General features: G+C 23.9%; 1 protein-coding gene across 1 annotated transcript; it reads left to right on the top strand.

Annotated features, from left to right (window-relative positions):
• The first annotated feature begins 3,535 nt into the window (after nt 1-3,535).
• On the top strand, nt 3,536-11,265 carry LOC112591336 (mucolipin-3-like). The gene is made up of 13 exons (XM_025335123.1): nt 3,536-4,113; nt 6,427-6,620; nt 6,691-6,882; nt 7,525-7,675; nt 7,913-8,106; nt 8,471-8,567; nt 8,643-8,761; nt 8,831-8,980; nt 9,514-9,621; nt 9,704-9,826; nt 9,995-10,201; nt 10,866-11,023; nt 11,199-11,265. Exons 1-13 carry the CDS (start codon nt 4,020-4,022, stop codon nt 11,263-11,265), a joined length of 1,854 nt encoding a protein of 617 aa, XP_025190908.1. The 5' UTR covers nt 3,536-4,019.
• Nucleotides 11,266-17,965: the final 6,700 nt, after the last annotated feature.

The raw sequence follows: 17,965 nt of genomic DNA, 5'->3' as shown, positions 1-17,965 counted from the left end.
CGATTTTCAACTTTGTTGATAGTTACTGGTAACAAATAATATAATTTATTATATACCAGGGACGGTCAAACTTTTTTCAGCCGCGATCTACTAAAAATATACTTCACCTTTGAGGATCGACTTCGATAAAAAAAGTTTTTATTATTATTAAGTTACTATACCACCATAATTAATTTTCGTAAGCGCAGCCTAAAAATAAATTCTAGCACGATGGACTTTAAAATCGTTTGCGATCGACTGTTTGGCCGCCCCCGGTATATACCTTTAAGAATCAAAAGTTAAAAATTCTCAATATTCTTGAAAAAAAACTTGGGATGTACTAACAAAAATTAAGAAAAACAGAAATATTTACGCATAACAATAGATTAAATAAAATTGATTTTTTTGTTAGTTATATCATTTATATCTTAAAAACGAATAACCATAGATAACTACCTTAAATTTTTCCTAGAACATTGATATTATGATAATTTTATATAGGATGATCAAACTAAAAAAAAAATTTTACTATGTCAAAAACTATGACAATTTAACATAAAGTTCATCGTAAAATTTTTATATACAAATTAAATAAATGTTTGAAAAAAACAAGGAATAGATACAATTTTTTTATGAGACAAGTTAGAATTTCGTCAAAATTTGAAACTGTAAATTATTTTGTTCTCAGTGGATCAATAAATGTAGTAATTTTATCATGAAAAGTTTTTTTAAAAATTAAAAGTTTAAAAATACCTATTTTTATAACCGAGAGAAAAAAAACAATAAAATAAAAAAATTGGAAATTTTTACACAATTTTTGATTTTTGATAAAATTAATTTTATTTATTTTTTTATGGACCTCAAAAGCAAATAATCGTAGTTACTTAAAATTTTCACCAAATACTTATATTATCATTTCTTATTTACGATATATTTTTAAACTATTTTTAGAGATCAAAAGGTTTCAATATTTTTTAGATTTAAAAAAAAAGAAAATTTTTAATAAAAATTATTTGATTGATAGAAATGTTTGAAAATGTATACAAAGTTATTAATTTTCTAATTACAAAAAAAAAATCTATAGTCTCAATATTTTTTTATAAATGTTTAAAGTTAAAATGTTGATAAAATTCATTAAAATCGCGAAAGTAATAATAAATAAATAATTTTTCAGTGAGAAATTCTTGAAAATTTTTTTCATACCTAAAATTTAATACAAGGTTCTTTAATAGCTTTTAAACATATAGATATATATAAAAAAAAAATTCTTTCGAAAAACCAATAATAAGTACTTAATTTTTTTATATTATTATTTATAATTTTTATTAATTGTTTTTTTTTTCTAATACATTGATGAAAAATTATTAACTAGGTCAAATTTCTTGAATTTGCTTATATGATTATTTATGTCCATAAATAAATTGTTACTTTGAATATTATATTATAAGAACAGGAAGTCATAACAGTAGATATAATTTAATTAAACGTTTTAATTTTTTGTGACGTTCGAGTGACCTTTATTACGTCGTACCTATAATATATTATAGTGTGCCTTACATTCTTCAACGTCTACCTACCTATTTACATTTTATGAAACTGTTGTTGTTAAACTGAGATTTATTTAAATTAAAATGGTCTAATGGTTACCAATATTTATTTAAAATCACAAAAGGTTAATATAGGAACTTCCCAATTCGATGAAGATGGTAAATAGATTTTTAAAATATATCATACACATTACACATAATAATTTAAAAAAATTATTGAACTTGCTTATGACTAAACCGACGAATTATAAATATATTTTAAATGTTTGATTTGTAAAGTTATATTATCTTAGAGATCAAGAACAAAAATTTGATTGTTTATATATTTTGTTCATAAAAAAGTCCTGCAGCAAGATCAAGATCAAAACTTAAATAAACTTGTTAGTTGTTCTATTGATATTTTTTACTCGTTATTAACTAAAAAGTTAAAGTTCTAGCCAGCATTAATCACACATAATATTATTTGTCATGCCTCTAATACCTCTGAAAACGCAATTATAATAATCTATGATGAACGGTTCTTGACGTTCTTGTGATTATCAATATTTAGATTCACCGAATTTTACATAATATAGAATAACACAGAATAACATATTTAGAAATCTATCTTCAGTACAATATTCGATATTGGTAAGTAATAGATGAAACGTATCAATACACTAATTTTATTTAGTCTTTTAACTTTTCCACTTATTACGTAATGAAATTTTCTTAATACCATGTTAGGTAGAAAAAAAATCATTTATTATTCGCAAGACGTAAAAAGGTTATTTTCAAACACTTCAACTGAGATTGAAATTTAACTTTCAGTACAGGCGTAATAAAAAATATTTTCAGCTTAGTCCCTTGATTATAATATATGTGTTAACAAAATATGATATTATTTATTTTTATTTTTAAATTTGTTTAAGTTCAGTACAATCTACTTCCACTATATTGACCCTTAATTTTGATTTTACACGGAAGATTTGATTCAGTATGTCGTATCTTTAATAGAAGATATTTTTCAATATCGTTTTATTTTCATTAAAAGAACTTAGTCTAACTATTACGTACCTAACTGATTTCCAAATTTTGCAAAAACTTATTTGTTGTCTTAGAAATACTCATACAGTTTTTGTAGAATTATATATTTTACTTATGCTGTTTTGTAATATTGTTTAATAGATTTTTTAAATGATTTTAATATTTTTTTGTCTTGAAAAACTATCGATAGTTTCATTAAATTTTAAGTACATATATTAAACTATAATGTAATTAAGGTAAGTACATCTAATTACATAAAAATATATATTTAACGATTTTCAACTAGGAATTTGTATGGAATAAAGGAAAATTTATAGTAGTTATGCTGTACATTTTCTAGAGTTTTTTTTTTAATTTTAAAGTAAATATTTACGTAACATTATAGAATGGGTGCTTAACGAATTCGAAACTGCAATAATGTTATTACCGATAATAATATAGTGAATAAATGTGTAGGTAATTACTGCAAATTTAGATAAAATTAATAAATTGTAATTTATAAGTAATTATTATTTTAATTTGTAAAAAAAAAAAAAGAAAAAGAAATGTAATGCTTTAATTTTAAATGCTTAGTACCATATTCTTATAATATGTTAAACGCTGTATAGATCATAGCGTTATACATGACTTTTTTAATAGAATATTTCATTATATCTAAGTTCCAAGATCAATCACACATTCACACATAATTTAGCAAATTATCAAGGTTATTGAAGCGCAAACCGACGGTGTAATATCATAATTAATAATAATATTATATATGTTCACAATACAAACATTTTATTATAATAAATAATATCTCTGTCGCAAGTCTTGCTCGTCGACATATCATATCAAATAATTATTATTAATAGGTGATTTGAATAAATTGTAATGTTGCTTATAAAAATATAGTCCGCGCCGCCGATCTCAGTAACGTCGTGATTTGTTTTTCATTTTGATAACATGTTATCTCGCGCATTTCTAATTTCTATAATAATTATTATATTTTTTACTACGGGTCGATAATCGATATTTATTTTTGCTCGTTGCGTTTATTGTTAATTACTACCTATTCTCTTTCTCGCTAATCTGCTAATGTGTGTCCCATAACATTATTATAATTATCTCTAATTAAAACGTAATAAGAAACTGACTGATGACTGACGAAAAACATTGGAGTCTCGCTTTGCATATCAATTATAATAATCACTCAATTATAGTCGTAGGGTGATCGCGTTTTTATCGCAACTGTTGTCACTTGTCGTTATTGAAGAAATTATATTATAATTTGTGCATTTTCGCGTTGGTTTTCGTTTAGAACCATTACACATTAATAAGTGCTTAACAGGTTATTTGAGGGTCGCGCCTTTTAGGTATGTGACGGCAATGATGTAGTAACGTCCATATTATTTTATTTCTATATACGCGGCCAAAAGTATCCGTCAGTGTTTGCTCGTATTATAGTTTAAATAGCAATCAAACACAATGAATGGTTCTCAGGATAGTGCTAAATACAGACTCGCTGACAAGTCCAATCTGTCGAACGGATCGAACAATGTGGATTTATTCAACAGTTCTGGTATGGTTTTAAACTTTCATTGAGTATCTACTGAGCATAGTATTGACCATGAACATATAATAAGTCTTGACTATCCGTTTTTTATTTTTTACTTAGTTAATGCCTATAGTTTAGGTATCACTAACCTGTTTTTATCCAACATTGGTATATCTAATATTAGTACGGCTTTGTTTAGTAAATGTGTTTCTTTTTTTTAATTTCTTGAGATCTTATGACTTATTGTTATATTATATTAAATTAGTCTTATGAGTTTTAATGTATAATATCTGTAAGGATAAATGCTTGATAAGCATTCATGCTTGGACGATGGACTCCGCCCGATAGACAGGCGTTAATTGTACGAGTAACTAATTTAAGAATAGCGGTTGTTTATCAATTTTTTTTATAATTAAATGTTTAAAATATAATTTAACTGACACTACTCACAAAAACTGTAAAAAGTAAAAACAATGTTTTCTTTCAGTGTACCTAAATAACCAGCTGAAGAATGAACAGTTCAGAATGGAAACGGACTTAACCTTCCCGTTCATAACAATATTAAACATTAGTGTATTAGTTCACATTATTAGAATGCATTAGGTGAACACATAATGAATTTTAACTAGAAAAATAAAAACCTGAGTTATACTTGGTATATGTGTTAATTGTATACACAGAATCCAAGACAGGTCCTCACAAATATAAAATGTGGAAAAATAATTATAATCTAAAATAGATTTTTGTTTAACTAATTTAACTTTTTTTCAAAACAAAAGTACATTTTTAAATTACAAATACCAATTTATTAGTATATTTTAAAATCATTTATTAATATGAATTAGTAAGTACTTATGACCAAAATTTGATTGTTTCATCATATTCAAGTTATTCAGTATGAAAACATACCTATTAATAAAAAAATTTATTTAATTTTTGAGTACAACTTCTATTGAAAACAGACATATTTTTCAAATACTTTCAGATATATTTAAAACACACATTTTTAAAAATGGAAATGGTATAATTATGATTTATGCTGAAAGTACTTATCTAAATATATTCAAAAATAGTGTCTGAAAGTTCTTCCATAATAAAATCAAAAAGTGAAGTAGAAAGTGTTTTTAGTGTTTTTAGTATTTAGTGTTTTAAATTTTAAATATCATTGTAATATGTTATTGTAAATACACAATAGGTGTTACATTTATTTTAAACTTCAGCGCTGTAAGCTGAGATTCTGTTCAGTATTTAATTGCGCACCAGGCCCATACACCTCCATTTATTTTACTGTTACAATATTTTATGTTTTTTTTTATAAAAATTGCAAACACAAATACAACTAGAAAATTTTCATTATTAAAATTGCAAGTCTTTAGAGTTTTTATCATTATTCTTAGAGTTATGATTAAATAATTTAAATACATTTCAAAAATTTTCTGAAAAACAAATTTTAATTTTTGATAGTTCTTCATAAATTTTTAAAACAATTGATAACTTCATAAAATTACATCGTATAGTACCAAGCTACAGTAGATTTAGATAAAAAAAGAGGTATAGATTAATTTTTTGGATCAATTTATTTATCCATAAATCTAAGTTCAGAATATAACTAAAATATTTGATGTAAATTTTATTTTGACATACAAAATAATTATAAATAGTAGCTTAAACTTTGAATTAATTATTTAGGGATTTAAACCTTATAAATCTCCTCTGATTTCCATATATGATTATTACTATTGGTTCTCATTAGCAGGTTTACATTAAGTAATGCAATTAGTGAATAAATAATGTACTTAAATAAGTGTTTGATGATTATTTATATTTGGCATAGTTAAAAGTTATACAGATATTTAAAATATAGATATCTATTAATATCTACTAATATCTATTGGGTCTAATTTATCATTTTATAACCAAGATTAAATATTTAGAAGTGAACATTTAGTATATTTTATGACAAAAATAAAATTGTAAGTCTGTCTGCAATTCATATGGATTTATATAGTTTGATATAAATTGTCTATTCATTAAGAAGACATCACACCTGCACTTGTTGACTTAATTTTACAAATGCATTATGTATCAAATTTATACTCAGAATTTTCAATTTTAAGTAGTTAACTTTAATTTTATATTCAATTTATTTATTATTTATTAAATTTGAAGATAAAAATATTATTTATGTTCTCAGTACAAAAAAATCTTTAAAAAACTAAACAAAGTAATATAAATAGTTCTTTTTTTGATTATTTGCTATAGTTTGTGGTCTTGTATAAACTTGTTTATGGACTATATTTTTGAGGTTTCTGATTCATAGTATTTGTAATTTTCTAGAAGCAGATTCATTGTTGAGTAATGAAGAAGAATACCTTCATCCTTATTCAGATGAATATGTACTTTTGGAGAGGAAAATGCGTAATCGATTATCTTTCTTCTTTATGAATCCAATTGAAAAATGGAAGACGAGAAGGAGGTTTCCGTACAAATTTGTTGTCCAAATTATCAAAATAGTATTAGTTACACTTCAAGTAAGTAATAAGGTGTAAATATTTTATTACTTTTATTACAATTTAAAATAATGTATATATTTTTTTAAAGCTTTCATTATTTGCTCATACTCGCTACAGTCATGTAAATTATACGTGGGGAAATAGAGTTACATTTTCACATTTGTTTATTAAAGGATGGGACCCAGCACGAGAGATAGTCTCTTATCCACCTGCTCTGGGACCATTAGCTATTTATAATATCGAATCATTTTATTCAACTATTAATTATGCTCTAATTGGTGTAAGTATAACATTTTCATTTTATAAGTGTTGTTTATTAAATATTCCTATTTTTTTATTTTTCTAAAACAACAAAATAAACATTTAATAATGTTATGTATCACAAAGATGGAGCTTTTATTTTTATTGAAAATATAAATATGTAGGTACTAATCACTAATAAATATATATAAATCAATATTTTATCTAAGATATAAGTAGTAATAAACTAATAACAAATTAATTATCATAATTCATAAAATTTTATGTTGTTTATAATGATTATTTGTTTTAGTAATAATTAATTTCATATTTTTATGACAGTTTTGAATGAGTTTATTTAAGATTTTATTTTTATTATTCTATAATTTTAATTTATTAATTATGTTATGAAATAAAGTTATAATTTAAAGATGATAACAATCAAATTAATTTCTTCTCATATTTGTTGTTTTTAACTTTTAAGTATCAGATGTTTATATACTATTATAATTTATTGACAGTAATTTAAAAGATAATAAAATTTTTATTAATTATGATTTATATGAATAGAATTGTTTACAATGAATATTATTTTATGAATATATTAGTATTATTTTTATAATTTTCCCGATCAAATATTATAATTTTGTGTTTTATTGTAAATACTTACATATGTATTTAGTATGCCAACATCAGTAATGCAATTGGATCGTATTCATATCTAAGTGAAGATGGTAAAATTGTGGATCCAATATTTTGTACTGTTCATTATAAAGAAGGTAGCGTGTTCGGTTTTAACGAAAGTTATACTTTTGATGGAGAAATAATACAAGGTAATTGAAATTTGTGCTGTTATAAATTTTATACTCTGTCTCACAAAAGAATATACTGTTGCTTGATGAAAATTAGTTTTCTCTGTGCATCCTCACCCAACATCCTGCTATAGTGAAACTGGTCTTGATGGTAAGGTGTTGAGTAGGGATTCATAGAGTTGACTAACTCTATTGATGGACAGAGTATGTGTTCTAGGTTTTTGTGTAGATAATGTATATATATTTTTTTTGATCTAGAATGCTTGAATGTAACTATGACAGATGATGTAAGAAGTAAAGGATTTTCAATCAAAGATTATCTAATTCAACATAATAAGACGATATTTTTTTCATCTTTATTAAAAGCTAAATTAAAATTTGCATTAAAAACTGTTAACTTCAGAGTTGCTGGAAAGTATTCACCTCCTGATTGTTACAAATTTGAAATTCAGGTAAACATGATTTTTTGTTAATTTTTAGAATAATGTAATCAAATGTTCAATAATGCCTAGATAATTTTATCTATTTTAGTATTTTGAAATCATTAATACAAGCTTATGGAATTCAAAATAAAAAATTTGCAATACTTTTAAGTAATCTTTATTAAAACTTATGCTTTGTAGTATTGAAAACAAACTATTTATAATTACTGATACAAAAAAAAAAAGGAAAAATTTTGATAATCTTAATGGGCTAACAAATGTATTTCATTACAATTATATGTAATTAATAATAAAATTAAAAATATGATAGATTTGTTGTATTATTTTACCTAAACAATTTAAATGTTTTTGCATTTAATGGATATTTTTATAGATAACATTAAATAATGAAGATATGGATGGACAAGTGTTGGTAGACTTGGAAGTAAATCCTTTTAGATTAAATTGTAAAGGTAGCGTTGAATACATAAGTAAGTTGAACAAATAATTTTTATGATATTTTAGACTGATGGATTAATATTGTTGTTTTTTTTTTTTTATTTAAGTTGACAACAAAGTTGAGTCATTTTTGAGAAGTGTATTAAATTATTTTGTCATTATAGTGTGTGCTATTTCAATGATACTGTGTACAAGGGCTATATTGAGAGCACAACTACTGAAATATGTAAGTAATGTAATTTACCAACTAGGAATATCATTTGTAACTTAATAAAATTAATTTTTCCAACTATAGGAAACTATAAGATATTTTGAAGACATGCTTAAGTCAACATTAAGCTATAAAGCACGGTGGGAATTTTGGAATTTGTGGTATATAATGATAATCATTAATGATATACTAATCATATGTGGTTCAGGAATAAAAGAACGTATAGAAAGAAAGGTAATGTAATTTATTGTTAATATTATTATTAATTATATTAATGGTGTACACATATTGGGTTTTCAAATTTCTTGGCTTTTCCTTAAGTAAAAATTTTAAAATGTTTTTTATATAAAATATATTTATATGTAACCTTCCTATTTCTTGAAAAATTTTAGTGTACACCAGTACTATTATCATCATACTTGCTGACCTGGAAAACATTGTTTTAAAATTTGTTCAGAGTATTATCATTTGTACTGTGTGTATGTAAAAATACAGTAAATATAAACATGAATCCATATAATTTCCCATCAAAATAAGCATTTTCAGTTCTTCCAAATTTTTTTTAGTTTTTCATATAACTTTTTCTATTTTTCTTTTCATAAAATCTTTTTTTGGAGTATTACAAATATTTGAAAACAAATAAGCCTAACTGGTCCATCCGTTTTCATGTTATATGCTTCCTAACGTACATCATTTCATTTATATATATTTATAGACTAATATTATAAAGTAAAGTTTATTGTTGTTTAATAATTATATATTTGTAGCAATTTGTTGGTGATCAATGGAATTTATGTAGTGTACTACTTGGAACTGGTAATTTGCTTGTCTGGTTTGGAGTCCTTAGATATTTAACGTTCTTTAAAACTTACAATGTAAGTTATATTTTATTAATTATTATTCATGATAAATTTATATTGTAAATGTAGAATTGTATGTTAACATTTTTATTATCAGGGTGTAATATTAACATTACGACAAGCTTTTCCAAACACTTCAAGATTCATTTTATGTGCGATTCTGTTGTATGCTGGCTTCACATTTTGTGGTTGGTTGGTATTAGGACCATATCATATGAAAGTAAGTGTTGATGTCAAAATCATAGGTTTAACATTGTAAATTATTTTCTAATATATTCAAAAAAACATACGAAAAATTTGATTTTAATTTCTTAAGTTAAATAGTTATTTATTAAAGCTTCATACATTTTTTTTTTAAATTGTTTAATTAGTTTTTTTGTATGTTTAGTTTCGATCGTTGGCAAGTACATCTGAATGCTTGTTTTCTTTAATTAATGGTGATGATATGTATGCCACATTTACTATTATGGCTACAAAATCCTCGTTGCTGTGGTGGTTCAGTCGTTTGTACTTATATTGCTTCATAAGTCTGTTTATTTATGTGGTTATCAATCTCTTTTTGTCGGTAATCATCGACTCCTATGAGACAATTAAGGTAAATAATATATCAATTAAAATATTTCTATTTTATATAATAATTAATTGTTGTATGAATTTTTTAGTCTTATTTAATTTTATAAGTGTTTGCTTATATATGTATGTATATATAACAGTTAAATTTATTTAAATTCATTTAGATTTGTATTTATTCCTCAAAGTCATAAACAAGTAGTATGCATAACATCAGTGCAAAACTACCAAATAATGACTTATTAGTTATTAGCAACATATGCCAGTTAATAAATGTTATGTAGTTTAAGACAAGAATTTATTTAAAATCTTTATGTTTTATGTTATATCAAATGCAATTTTCATTAAATTTAATTTAATTTTTGATTTTACTTTTACCTATTTTCTTTAGTTAAGTATGAATATTACATTTTTATGCTCCTCTTCAATTTAAGATCATCAAAAATATTAATTATTTTTGATTAGTGACAGAAAAAAAAAATAAGAATTATTATTATTTATTAATAATATTAAAAATTATATACTTTCAAGTAATATGTAAACATTTTTTAACAAAATTGCTAAAATAATTTTTTTATTGATTTTGACAATTATTAATTATTATATATATATTATTTTTATAAATAATATTGTATAATATTTTTTTGATCAATTATCTTATAATTTATATTGAACATGTTTATTTTTAGAACCAACCACGTGCTATTTTACCTAAGACTGACCTGGAAAAGTTTATGCTTGAAGGTACATTTCCTACATCATCTTTTGATATTACAGAAGAGACTGATAATTGGGCACAAATATCTTTTGCCCAAACAATTAGGAGAATATTTTGTAGTTTTTGTATGTAAGTTCAAGTTTAATATAATTATATCTGAATTAATGGATGAAAAAAACGAATTACGATTATCGAATTTAATATTATCAACAATAATTGACATACAAGTGACGTTATTCTAATTTGACAACGAGAATAATGTGTCGGCAGTGACTTCTTTTTATTTAACAAGTTTTGTTTTCAGTGATTTCAAAAATTTACGCCAAACATGTTTGTTTATTTATCAAAGAAGCCGACATTTAATTATTTGATTTGAAGATGGCTATAATAATTTTATATTTTCGTTACCAATATTTATTATTATTTAAACTCTTATTTTATACACATGTTATTGGTGTTTATTATACTTCATACATATTATAGACTGATTCACTGTGTATCCTTTCCTAATTGCACTTCACTAATTGAACTATAATTATTAAATTAATTTAGTCTCATAAGATAGTGATCTGATAGGAGTGTAAAATAAACTACTGTTATAGGTACATTATGTTTAATACTTAATGTTCATTTAATAGTTTGTTAAAAACATTTGTGTGTAAACATGCCTGTTATTGTTATTGTTTTGTTTGGTAAATATTGTGAGAGAACAAACAATAATTTATACTGCTTTTATAAGGCGTTCCTAAAAGTCAATTATTGTTAATCTAAATATAATTATAAATACTGTTTATGTAATGTGAACTATATTATATGTTTAGTAATGCATGTTATATATTTTTTTAAATTATTAATTATATAATATTATTAATCTTTGATTTAAAATAAACATAAATTGTTAAAATAACATATTTTGTTTGTCATTTTGAGATTTTAATTATGGTATGCTATTGCTACATATAATAATGTGTTTATGCAAGAAATAAAAATATAATTGTATTTATGTATTGAATGTGTTGATTATTTTTTAAATAGTGATTATATATTTTCATAAAATATTAATTTATAAATGAGGGTTAACATGTTTAAAATATGATAAAATTTTCAAATTTTTGAATCTTTCATTTTGTTGATATAATCATAATTCTGGATCAAAAGATAGAATATTAGTTGATAGGATTTCTCATAAGTTAGTTATTGTTATAGTTAAGTTTTTGTTATAGTAATTTTAAAACATTTAAATTACATAGACATAGTTTATTTTGGTAAGCATATTTTAAGTTCAAATATCTTGTCTTCTTTTCGTTTGTTTTTAATTTAAAATTATTTATCATTGAATTCAAGTTAATGATGAGGACATGGGACATAAGATAACTTTCTACTAAGTAGTATCAATTTCTGTTTATATATATATATATATATATATACATATAGTGTGTTTCTTAAATACTGTATGTGGTTGTGTTCATATCATGAAGATCTTCTTAATTCATGGTTCATATAAAAAAAAATAATAATAAAATAATTACAACTTTTACATAGAGAATACAATTTTATTTTTCTATGTATTTTGTTGTTCATAAGTTCAAACAATTTTTATAAATTAAAATATATTTGTGAATTAAAGTGTTTGGAAAATGATATTTGAAGTATAAACAATATTTTTTTAAAAAAATTATAAAATAATACCATCATTGTTTATTTTAAACAAATACAAACAGTTAACTGATCACTAAAAAGTAAGTGGTTTCTTTTTCTATTAAATGAGTTATTGGCAGATTCCACATTTATTTTAATTAATACAATTTTTATACTATTATTAATAGCTCTTAAACAGTAATTTTATTTAAGATGCTTTAAAATATTGAAAAACAGAAAAAAATATATTTTGATAAAATATCCAATATACTTACATTAAGTGAACATTGTACACGCATTTGTTGACTTCATCTTACTTGCTATAAAATAGCAAATTGTACATTAAAAAGAATCTATTAGAGTGAATTGATACAATTTAAGGGTATTATCTTTCCAGTCCATCTTAGTACTTGGTTATCATTAAAATAATTGATACACAAAAAAATAAAATAAATAAATTTAAAAAATGGTCCGAAAGTCAATTTATTGAAAAAATTATCACAATCCCACGAACTAAAATATCTAGTGAGAATAATAATAATAATAATTTTTTTAATGCAATAGGTTTTTGGACTGATTTTTGTTCAATTCTTAACGGCTGTCAAATGTTAAGATAAATTGGATGGGTAAAATATTATTTCGGGTATACCTTGTAGTCTGTATTATTTTTTGATATTTTAATATTGAAGCAATTTATAATTTTTTTTTTTTTTAAATTTTAAATGTTAATAACATATTTATAATTTATAAAAATGAATAAAACATGGTAAATTCAAAACGCTATTCAAATGTATTACACAAAACAATTACATGGTGTTTTAAATTTTAAAAACTGAACGAGCTTCTGTTAAACCTTAATATGTTCTTATGTGGGTATTTTATAACATCGACAATACATACTGTCATACGATAAAAACGTCTAGTAACGAAATAAACCATAAAACATGCATTTTTCGCATTTTTATAATCGAAATATGCAATTACATTAATAATTGTATTCAAAATATGCAATAATATGCATTTTATCAATAATATGTAAAATAAAAACACCACTGTTTTATTCTACCACGAGGTGATTCGTGGACATTATTGATAAAAGCAATAATAAGAAGTTGCAAGAAAAACATAATATTGCATATAAATCGAAGCCCTACTCATGAGTTTTTTATATTCAATACCTACACAATATGTTGAATATTAATTACCTTATTTAAAAAAATGTAATGTGTGTGTATTTTTTTTTGTCTTATTCAAAAATTAATTACTTACTGCAGTATGTAAAAAGGAATGTATTTAATATTTTCAACAAATATTAGCATTTTGTAGACTTCATATAATTTTTAAAAGTATTTTGATTTTATTTAGATATTTATTTACTTATTCATGATTATTTTTTATATGCATTCGAAGTTCAAATGTTGAAAAAATTAAATTAACTAATATGCGAAGTAGATTCCTTTTCCAAGTTGTTATACGGTTTCCAAACTAGTTTACTGGTGTCATTAGTCAATATTTTATATCTCATATTTTGAAACTATTAAAAATAAATTCTATAATAGACTCGTCAGTCTTAAATTGTACCAATAACTCGAGGACAATTATACTTCTATTAAAAATATTACAAAATAAAAACACTTACTCAGTATCGTTTTTTTTTTTTTTTTTTTTTTAATTTGACCATTGTCGATTTGTCGATTTTTTTGTTTCCAAAACAAATATCCTGTCTGATGAATGATATGATGAGGACAATATCAATATTGTTGTATTTCATAAAACAATATAGCCAATAGGTTAACCTATTTGAAAGTTGAGATTTACATCCAAAATTTATGTTGGAATTTTTATTTTTACAATAATAAATTATTTACACAGTTAGTTTCAAAATATTTTTAATAATTTTGAATTATTTATTGATATTTTAATAATAATTTTTTTTAAATTGAATAAAAGACTTTTTTAAGTTAGTTTTATAGTATTTAAGAAATATGGCTTTGTAATTTCAAATTTCGATAAAGTAATAAATATAATAATTTATTCGTTAAATAAAGATTTTAATTATTTTATTTTAATTCAAAAATATTCATCATAGATTAGGAATTTAGTGTTAGGTATCCTTAAGTTTATTATTATTTAATATTTTCTACACATTATCACACGAAATATTTTGAATGAATTTAGTATAGGTACCTTAATAAATTTAAACATTATTATTTCATAAAATATAGTAGTTTTAGTAAAAAAAAAAAATTGAAAAAGTACCTATATACAAATGAGAGAAAACAATTTTCCTTAAATTATTCTTTCTTATTTGGTTTAATGTGACACTTACCTTTTAAAATGTTATGAAAATTCAGTTCATTAAAGTATTTTGCAAAACCAATGTATCCCCTTTAGTAAATACCCTTATAGTAAATTTGTCATAGGGATATGGCATCATATTAGGATTAACTAGATTTTTATAATATGATGCATAGATATATGGGTAATAAGCACCTAAGCTTCTCTTTTTGAATGATTATCAATACATTTATTTTTAATTTGTTTTGTTACCACCATTTATTATATATTACTGATTTATATTATATTTGTTTTTCATTTGCTTAACGGTTGTGTTAAATTATTCATGTACCTAAATATTGTTCCCTAAAATTGTATCCCACGCTGTTCTATTGGGCACCAAACCCGTTGTTATATATATAAAAAATATTTATAAATATATCTAGTTCAAGTGTTTAGTGTTAGATGACTTTTAAAAAGTTAAGTACTTACTGACTACTGTACAACTAATTCAAACAATTGTAACCTGGATGCATTGGCGGAGCTTCAGAGGCAAGTGAAGCCCTCCCAAATATTATATGATTGAATTAAATTTTCAAATAATCATAGCTTCCGTATCTTCTAAACCTACATTACCATGGATTATTATCGTTAATACACAAAGTGAAATAACGGAAGTCATTAATTACTATTTTGAGTTTCGATTTATATAAATCAACATTGAATAAAAAAAAAAATCATTTCTTTTATAAACAAGAGTGGATGGGACTAAAAAAGAGAAGTTAGTGATTGAAAAAAATGATCATTATACAGCTATACTCTTTGAATATGCTTAAAAATGTCAAAAATCAATTTAAGTATTATTTATGAAAGTTTTAGGGCGAGTAATATGCGATATACATATGCTTATTGAATTACCTACGTGCATTTTTTAATTCATCAGTTAATTCTATTTGTATTATTATTATGGATTATTTTTTAATCACTAAAAAACTATAAATTTTAATGTATAAAAATAGAATCAGGACTTCCGCAACCTCTCCAAATAAGTATACCAAGCACCTTTTATGCCTGCAGGAGGCTTTACGTCTAATATTATTCTAAAAATTAAACTAATCGTAGATATCAATCAACTAATGAGTAATAACTAATAAAAATAATAATATAACAATAAAAAATTACATTTTTAAATATTGTTTTTATTTTTATAAACAGCCACTATATACTTACGGCGAATACACCAGCTTACAATAATGGTAATTATTATAATAATACTTTATAAATCGTAATAATAATAATAATAACACGGTCGGTCTACCCGTCGTAGCGTTCGTCAACACAATAATTTATATAATATTATATAGGAATACATTTTTTTTCGAAAGACTCGGCGTGCCGATTACACGTCAGGAGGAGTAGACCACACACTATCTACATCATTGCACTCGAGAACCGGACAAAAATCAACAAAACGAATTAACAATGTATAACGCGCGTAATACATGGCACACATCTCTGAAATTTATACAAACAATAAACATTAAACAATTATACACAATAAGTACTGCCGACATGGTAATCGGGTCATCACGTTATAGGTAACAATTCACAAAATCTGGTGTTAAAAATATAATATATTATTACAATTTACAAGAAACAGCGCGCGATTCCTAATATATATATATAATATTATCTACACGAGTGCCGAGTACATAATATTATATATGCGATCCTAATCATCTATCAGTCGTAACATTATATCTACCTACATCGTAAGAATTTAAGGAAAAGAGAAAAAATTCACAAAAATCACGGCTATAATCATATAATATTATTAGCATACCTACACAATATATGTATATGTATATATAAAGTAAAAAGATTGTCTTACAGCTACAGTTGTAAAACTATAGTAATGCACTGTAATATTTTTTGTACCAAAATAATATAATATAAAGCGCTTTGTTACATACCACAAATAAACGTATATTGTGTTCGTATTGTGTACGATACTTCTAAGAGAATATTATAGATTAGAGTAAAAATAATGACGTCAAAATGTCCGACTGTGGTCGAACCTTAATACGTAGGTAATGTATATAATTATAATTAACTTCTGTTAATAATAATAATAATAGTAATAATTGTAATAGACGATATTATATAAACATGCTTTAAGTACCTGCACTATAATTTCAGATAATAAAGTCACGTACCCATGTGAATATTGTGTTATAGATAGTGGATATATATGCATTCGCTAGTCGCTACGCGTCTGAGGAGATTGAGATTTTGGTGCGGATATTTAACAAATGCAAATTGTCTCGTACAAATTTTCGAACATTATAATTGCTATGTTAGTTTTTGAATTCGCTGTTATTTTTTCATGATTTCAGAGCGTTGACAATTTTTGACGATTATGAAGTATATTTATTATAAGGGTTGGGTTTACTGGTAATACATAATACATTTTATCGTTTAACAGAAATTTTATTGAGGGAGCTATTCACATATCGACTGGAAATTAAAATAGTCTCTCTTACCAATACTTAATTAGTCCTGTGCAGTTACGTCGACCCACAGGGGGCCATTTGGGGGGGGGGGGGGGGGGGGAGAGGGGATGGCAGAATGTACAATACATCCCTAGTTTCTGCGTTTTGTTGACCTATCATAAATTTTATAAATTCGCCAATAACCAATGCGCAAAAAGTTAATAGCTAAAAAATATTATGCAAACGTAGGTACATATACATGTATGAATATTATGGAACTTAGTATACTAATCGCAGTTTTCCATGACTGTCTACCACGCTGAGTAACTTATAAAGTTCGAATTTTAACATTGTTCACACGAATTTTCTATTAATTTATTGGATATATTGATGTAATGTATTAGTATGAACATTTATGTATCATAACATTTTAGACGTAAAACAAAAATACCAGAAGTACCGTGAAAACGGAGCTTAAGATTTTTCTATTTCGTTGACAGCAAACGTGTAACATTATACGATATTACAAAAATATGTATTTCTACTCTGTAATGTTCTTCAACGATTTTCGATAATTAGAAAACGAACAAATTTATTTGAAAGAAAATTTTTTGTAATAGGGATGGAAAGTTACTTTGGGTTAATTTACTGCTTATATATTTAT

The sequence above is a fragment of the Melanaphis sacchari genome, unplaced genomic scaffold (genome assembly GCF_002803265.2).
Source record: "Melanaphis sacchari strain LSU unplaced genomic scaffold, SCAv2.0 Contig131_pilon_pilon, whole genome shotgun sequence".
NCBI classification, from domain to species: domain Eukaryota; kingdom Metazoa; phylum Arthropoda; class Insecta; order Hemiptera; family Aphididae; genus Melanaphis; species Melanaphis sacchari.
This window is presented reverse-complemented; position numbering and strand designations above follow the sequence as displayed.

Bases quoted from the DNA above. Each gene is read 5' to 3' on its own strand.
- LOC112591336 (XM_025335123.1), top strand. From the start codon at position 4,020: ATGAATGGTTCTCAGGATAGTGCTAAATACAGACTCGCTGACAAGTCC. The intron at 8,568-8,642 runs GTAAGTTGAACA...TTTTTATTTAAG, and splicing joins AGGTAGCGTTGAATACATAA to TTGACAACAAAGTTGAGTCA. The intron at 11,024-11,198 runs GTAAGTTCAAGT...TTTTGTTTTCAG, and splicing joins ATATTTTGTAGTTTTTGTAT to TGATTTCAAAAATTTACGCC.